Here is a 7,098-nt window from a genome sequence, read left to right as displayed (position 1 = left end):
TCTCTTCCACCTTGGAGGCTGGAGACAGGCTGTCCCAGAGGACAGTGGTGCACCTCGGGACAGTTCCTTAGGAGAGCTTACACCCAGCATGGCTGCCTCAAAGATGCCCAGGCAACACCTGGAACCCACGGGTGGAAGAAGGGGCAGGTAGCTCAGGGGCGGCAGGAAAGGAAGCCACAGCTCCGAAGGCTTTACGAACTTGGCTGCATTGGCTCTAAGTTTTACCTCTTTTAGCAGCAAGACCCCAGAGCCCTCTGCAGCTGGCTACCGGGCTCAGGTCTAGCTCGCCCTGTCCGGTATCCCTTTATGCGGCCACCCCTCCCTCCTCCACTCCAGGTGGCAGAGTATGAGATCTTAAAAAAGCTTCTCGGGCGGGAGGAAGGGCGGGGCGGGGCGGCTGCGCAGGGTCAGGATATAAGCGGCAGAGGTGTAAGTTTCAGGGCCGGTTAGCCCACCATGTACGCCCAGCGTCTTGCGTCTCTTCTCTTCCTGCACGCCTGGTGGGCTCTGCTGCAGGCGGGCGCCGCGACCCTGGCTACAGAGCCCCTGTATGCGCCGAAGCAACCCTCGTCGCCCACCTCTCTTGCAATCATGCTGAGCCTCTACCGCGACCCTCTGCCGCGCGCCGACATCATCCGCAGCCTGCAAGCGCAAGGTAGGCGCCCCTCGATGTAGGGCGCGCGCTGGGGTTGGGGGACTCGGAAGGCTGCGGGTCTCTTGAGTCTGGGTGCTTTGGCGCGCACAGCTATAGCTGAGAGGTATCCACGATCACGAGGGCGGGAGTCGGGCGCTCTGCCTGCTAGGTCTGGGTTTGGGGTGGAACCGGGAGCCTGATCACGCCGCTTTTCGACTTGCGTGGAGCTTTGGTGTGATATCCTGGCGCCTCCGCTCACGCATCTGTGAAATGGGGAGAGCAGTGAGACCCAACCTCCTGGGTACAACTGGGGAGCTCGGGGCGACGCCCACCATGACACGCCCCACTCAGCCACCAGTAGTAACAACAAGCGGTCCTAACTGCTACCGTTCTTTTCCTTGGATATACTTTTTAAAAGGTTTATTTATTTAATTATTTTTGTTTTGTTTTGTCTTGAAGATTTATTTATTTATTGGAAAGTCAGATATACAGAGAGGAGGAGAGACAGAGAGGAAGATCTTCCGTCCGTTGATTCACTCCCCAAGTGAGCGCAACGGTCGATGCTATGCCGATCCGAAGCCAGGAGCCAGGAACTTCTTCCGGGTATCCCACGTGGGTGCAGGGTCCCAAAGCTTTGGGCCGTCCTCGACTGCTTTCCCAGGCCACAAGCAGGGAGCTGGATGGGAAGTGGAGCTGCCGGGATTAGAACCGGCGCCCATATGGGATCCCGGGGCGTTCAAGGCGAGGACTTTAGCCGCTAGGCCACTGCGCCGGGTCCCCCTCGGATATTTTTCCTTCTTCTGAGTTAGGGTAACGTGTCCCTGGGTCTGGTGTTGGGAGTGACATTAGGAACTAAGGTTCACAGGTACGAGTCCTGGGAACGCAGGCCCAAAGTGGCGGCTTGGGGCAGTCCTGGGTCCCCGAGTGGCCAGGGTTGGAGGCGGCCGGAGGCGGTGCGTTCTGGACTCGGGGACGTGTGGTATAATAGGTCGAGATCCAAGCAGAGGGCCCCCTCACCAGCGAAATCCGCACCCCGCGGCGCCCTCTCACCCCGCCCTCTCTCCTCCTGGGGGGGCCAGACGGCCCCTCCCCTGCGCGGGCTTCAATCCACATCTTCTGTGCGACCCGACGTGCCGCCCACCGGCCCCTCCCCGCGCCACGTCAGGCGGCGGTGACCCTCGCCGGAAGGGTCAGCACCGGCTCAGCCAGACGAGGACAGCCCGAGGTGGGGGAGAGGGAGGGCAGAGGGAAAGCGGGCCAATGCGACGAGGGGGAAGGGCGCGCCTTTTCCAGGTCGCTTCCTTTTAGAAAGGTGTTCTACTGGCAAGCTGGAAAATCGGCTTGCGTTGCCTCAAACCCTGCTCCCCAACCCTCTGAGTCTCTGGCGCACGGTCTGGCTGGGATGCTTTTCCTTTGTTATTAGGAAGCTTCTCCTTTGCAGCTGTGTGAATGCACAGAACACGTTCACCATTTCTTGGCTTTGTTTTTTCTTTTTTTTTTTTTTTTTTTAAGATTTATTTATCCGAAAGGCAGAGTCACGGGGGTGGGGGCCGGGGAAGAGAGAGAAATTTCCCACCCGCTTGGTTTACTTCCCCAAACTGGCTGCTACAGCCAGGGCTGAGCCAGGGAACTCCACCTGGATTTTCCACATAGGTGCAAGCGCCGAAGGACCTGAGCCATCCTCCACTGCTTTTCTAGGGGAGTTAGCACGCAGCTGGATCAGAAGTGGAGCCGCCTGGTTCTCAGAAAAGGAATTAACCCATTACACCCCATGCTGGCCCCTGGCTTAGTCTTCTAAGAACAGAAGGCCTGGGGGCAGGGAAAGAGTGGTGGAGAAAGCAAGTTCCAACTCTCCCTGGGTGTATGTGTGTATTCATGTTGCAGTTAACAGTGTGATGAGTTTGGAGCTGGAGCTTACCAATATTCACCTCCCTGCCTGTGGGCCTCCAAGGTGGGGGCCACAGAGATAATGCTTGGAAAACATTGGCAGCTAATGCTGATAATTAGCACCAGTGTAGAAAGGCACTCCGCTTATCCCTGCTCTCCTTTCCCAGAGACCCTAGCGAGGGGAAGGAACCCGGATCCTTCCCACTTTGCAGGGAGAGGGAACTCAAAATATCACTGGGGTCTGCAACTCTCATGTGGGTGGGTTTTAGGATGTCTGCGAACCCCTCTCCCACATTCCCCATCAGATCACATTTATGGTACTAGGTGGAGTGATTGGTTTTCTCACCCTGAGGATATTTTCTCACTCTTTAAAAATAATTATTTGAGGGCCTGGCGGCATGGCCTAGCGGCTAAAGTCCTCGCCTTGCATGCTCTGGGATCCCATATGGATGCCGGTTCTAATCCCGGCAGCCCTGCTTCCCATCCAGCTCCCTGCTTGTGGACGGCCCAAAGCTTTGGGACCCTGCACTCATGTGGGAGACTTAGAAGAAGTTCCTGGCTCCTGGCTTCGGATCGGCACAGCACCGGCCATTGCCGTCACTTTGGGCATGAATCATCGGACGGAAGATCTTCCTCTCCATCTCTCTTCCTCTCTTGTATATCTGACTTTGCAATAAAAAAAAATTTTTTTTTAAATTATTTGAAAATCAGAGTTGAGAGGGAATCTTTGATGGTCACATGGCCAGGATAAGCAAAGCTGCAGCTAGGGGCTTCATCTAAGTCTCCCATGTGGGTGCAAGGGCACCCAAGTACTTGGGTTATCATTTGCTGCTTTTCCAGGCACAGTTAACAGGGATGGATCATAAGTGGAGCAGCCAGGACTTGAACCAGCACTGCAATATGGGACGCTGCACCACAATATCTGCCCCGAGAGAAAATACTTTCCAATTCTTTGCCCCCAGACCCCCTGCTACAGGTGGCCAGGAATTGTCACAGTGCCCCACCCATGTCCCAGCTGGTCAGGTGGGGTGGCTTAGATAGCTCATCAGGTGCTGTCAGCCTCTGCCCCAGGCCTCTAAAGACAGGTTACTGCCTCCTGCAGGTGCTAATGAGCAGGGCAGTGGAGACTTAAGTGAAAAAGCACAGCTGCCTGGGGCCTGAAGCTGGGAAGTGCCCTCCTCTAACACAGGCTGTGTGTGACCTGAGACGCTCTGCCAGGCAATAAAGCAATAAACAGCAGACACAGCAGAGCTGGGTAAAACACTCTTGCTGCCATTGCAAAGGTGGGGGAAACAGCCTTAACAAAAGTTCAGGATCACTTCTAAGTGAGCTACAAATCCACAAGTATGTGCCAGCCTGACATACAAAAGTAGGACTGAGATAAAAGGAGTGTGCTCTGCAAGGCTTTCTAAGCCTGACTGGGCTCACCTGTCCCTAGGCAGGTGGAAGGGACCAGCTGGGTGTGTGACTGCTGTGGGTCAGCCCCAGAGGCAGGAGGTGGGTGACCATCCTGAAGGCTGGTAGCAAAGACCAGTGGGCGGAGAACTGCCAAGTTGCTGCCTCTAGGGAGTGGTGCTCAGTGAGCAGCCCCAGCTGCTGTCACCTATGCCTCTGAGAGCTCTGGGCTCCTTCCCTGCAGTCACATGGAGCCCAGTGCGCTGGGAGTCAGGCTCCCCAGAATGAGGAGCCCAGGTGAGGAGAGAGGGGGATACCTGGCTCTTCCAGGTGCTCTCCAGCTGCCACGTGGAGACACTGGTAGAGCAGCTGTTTGGACTTAGGGCTTTGCAGTTGAGCAAATCCAAGTTTACTCTTGGCTCTACCATTTTCCAAGGGTGGCATTGTAGGCAGGTCCTTTCACCTCTGAGCCTAAGTTTTCCTTCCTTCTAAAATGGGTTTGGTAACATCACCAGCCCCTACCCACCCCTACTCACTTCCTTCCTGGTTTTCTCTCATCCAGATGTCAAAGTGGCCGGACAGAACTGGAGTTTTGCTTTTGACTTCTCCTTCCTGAACCAGGAGGAGGAGCTGGTGTGGGCTGAGCTCCGGCTGCAGCCGTCCAGCCCTAGGGACTTCCTGGCCGAAGGCCCGCTCACCGTGGAGATCTTCCACCAGTCAAAGGCAGATGCAGAGCAGGACCCAGCTGGCTGCTTGGAGCGTCTTCGGATGGAGCTGTTCACCGTCACACTGTCCCAGGTCACCTTTTCCTCGGGCAGCATGGTCCTGGAGGTGACCAGGCCACTCTCCAAGTGGCTGAGGCACCCCAGGGCACTGGAGGAGCAGGTGTCCAGTTTGGATAGAGTGTGCTTACAGCCATCTCCTGGCCCACCCAGCACCGACTCTGCCCCCAGTGTCGTCCTGATGCTCCACTCCAACCTCTCTCGGGAGCAGAGACGGTTGGGCGGCGCCACCTTGCTGTGGGAAGCCGAGAGCTCCTGGAGGGCACAGGAGGGTCAGCTCGCCCAGGAGAAGAACAGGAGGCGCCGACGGCATCACGTGCCGGACAGAAGCCAGCTGTGTCGCAAGGTCAAATTCCAGGTGGACTTCAACCTCATCGGCTGGGGCTCCTGGATCATCTACCCCAAGCAGTACAACGCTTACCGCTGTGAGGGAGAGTGTCCTAACCCAGTAGGGGAGGAGTTTCATCCAACCAACCATGCCTACATCCAGGTGCGAAGAGGTGGGAGGTTGTGCCGGGGAAGAGGGAAGGATACTTGCTGTGTTGTGTTCACCCATTCAAGCATCCACCACTAGCTGCTAAACTTTTGCTGCTTGAGACAGGAGTTGGCACCACCCAACCTGCAGGAGTAGACAAGGCCAAAAGCTGCCGCTGGTGCCACTGATCAGCCTGAGGCCTAGGAGATGCTAGGCAGAGAACAGACGACTGGTAGGTTAGGAAGAATGAGCTGGAGGGCCCCACGTGGTAGCCTAGTGGCTAAGTCCTTGTCAGGATCCCATATGTGCACCAGTTCTAATCCCAGCAACCCTACTTCCCAACCAGATCCCTGGTTGGGAAAGAAGTGGTCTGGGAAAGAAGTGGTCTGGGAAAGAAGTCGACAGCCCAAAGCCTTGGGACCCTGCACCTGGCTCCTGGTTTCAGAATGGCACAACTCTGACCATGGCAGTTGTTTGGGGAGTGAATCATCAGATGGAACATCTTCCTCCATATATCTGATTTTGCAATAAAAATATATAAATCGTAAAAAAAAAAAAAAAGAGAGATGGAAAGCATAGAATATTAGTTGACGCTGACATTGCCACTGCACCACCTTGCCTTCAGAAGTCAGGTGGGATCCAACCATCCTCATATTATTCCATGAAGCCTGGACTAACACTCCCCGGAACCTGCAGCTCTTTTTTTTTTTTTTTAAAGATTTATTTATTTATTTATTTCTATTGCAAAGTCAGATAAACAGAGACAGAGAGGAAAATCTTGCGTCCAATGATTCACTCCCCAAGCAGCTGCAACGGCTGAAGCTGAGCTGTTCTGAAGCCAGGAGCTTCTTCGGGGTCTACCCACGCAGGTGCAGGGTCCCAAGGCTTTGACCTGTCCTCAACTGCTTTCCCAGGCCACAAGCAGGGAGCTGGATGGGAAATGGGGCTGTTGGGATTAGAACTGGCATCTATATGGGATCCCGGTGCATACAAGGCGAGGACTTTAGCTGCTAGGCCACTGCGCTGGGCTGAGGCCATTCTTAAAAAATAAATAAATAAGTCAAGCTAGAGGTCAAAGAGCTCACACTCCCTTGGCATGCCAGTTTATGAAAATAACTTTCTTCTATTTTTTGCACTCTGGAATGGGCACTGAGCCACCTGTCCTCCTTTTCAGAGTCTGCTGAAGCGTTACCAGCCCCACCGAGTCCCCTCCACCTGCTGTGCCCCGGTGAAGACCAAGCCGCTGAGCATGCTGTACGTGGACAATGGCAGAGTGCTGCTGGACCACCATAAGGACATGATTGTGGAGGAATGTGGGTGCCTCTGACAGGACCCCGGGGTCAGACGCAGGATTGGCCTGCGCTCTGGAAGGCATCGGATCATCATCTATTAAAAGTTGGTGCCAGTTTGTCTCAGCTAATCCCCAAAGAATCCAGGAGGGCATGAGTTGCTCTGCCCATGGGGACTGAAGCAGACAGTAGGGCCCTCGTCAGGGAGTGGAGGAGGCCAGTGTTGGGGGTTGGTAGTTTTTGCCTACTTGGAAAAAAAAAACCTGAGGCGAGTACGACGCATAGGTGTGTATGGAGGGGGTAAAGTTCTTCCCTGACTGTGAGACCCTGGGAAGCCTTTGAACTTGCATGTTGGTTTGGGGAGCTGGAGCAACATCCTCTATAGCTTTCATGAATTCTCCTAAGTGGTTTCTAGACCTGGCCTCTGCCCCAGGATTGAAATGTGGGCTAGGGAAGGGGATTTCCCACCGCCTCCACCATGTCTCTCTTGCTGGCCAATGGCAATCTGCCTTGTTGAGAGGTACCCTGGAGTTTGTCTCTGCTACTGAGTTGCATCCATAATAAGGCAGGCTGGTACCCAGGGCAGGAGTGGCAGGAACTCCTACCTGACACCCATCAGTCTGTCCTGGCAGACAC

At 54.9% G+C, this 7,098-nt stretch overlaps 1 protein-coding gene across 1 annotated transcript; it reads left to right on the top strand.

Annotated features, from left to right (window-relative positions):
- Positions 1-456: 456 nt before the first annotated feature.
- NODAL (nodal growth differentiation factor) lies at positions 457-6,500 on the top strand. Its single transcript, XM_040976083.1, has 3 exons — positions 457-655; positions 4,479-5,188; positions 6,348-6,500. The coding sequence occupies exons 1-3, from the start codon at positions 457-459 to the stop codon at positions 6,498-6,500; spliced, it is 1,062 nt and encodes a 353-aa protein (XP_040832017.1).
- The last annotated feature ends 598 nt before the right edge of the window (positions 6,501-7,098 follow it).

This window comes from Ochotona curzoniae, unplaced genomic scaffold (assembly GCF_017591425.1).
Source record: "Ochotona curzoniae isolate NIBS_2020 unplaced genomic scaffold, NIBS_Ocur_1.0 contig_2692, whole genome shotgun sequence".
Lineage (NCBI taxonomy): Eukaryota > Metazoa > Chordata > Mammalia > Lagomorpha > Ochotonidae > Ochotona > Ochotona curzoniae.
The sequence above is the reverse complement of the archived record's forward strand: the minus strand, read 5'-3'. Positions and strand labels throughout refer to the sequence as shown.

What these genes read in the sequence shown, in the direction of transcription:
- NODAL (XM_040976083.1), top strand. Translation starts at nt 457, where the DNA reads ATGTACGCCCAGCGTCTTGCGTCTCTTCTCTTCCTGCACGCCTGGTGG. An exon ending in CCGCAGCCTGCAAGCGCAAG is followed by an intron (nt 656 to 4,478) that starts GTAGGCGCCCCT and finishes TCTCTCATCCAG; the next exon opens with ATGTCAAAGTGGCCGGACAG. An exon ending in CCAACCATGCCTACATCCAG is followed by an intron (nt 5,189 to 6,347) that starts GTGCGAAGAGGT and finishes CCTCCTTTTCAG; the next exon opens with AGTCTGCTGAAGCGTTACCA.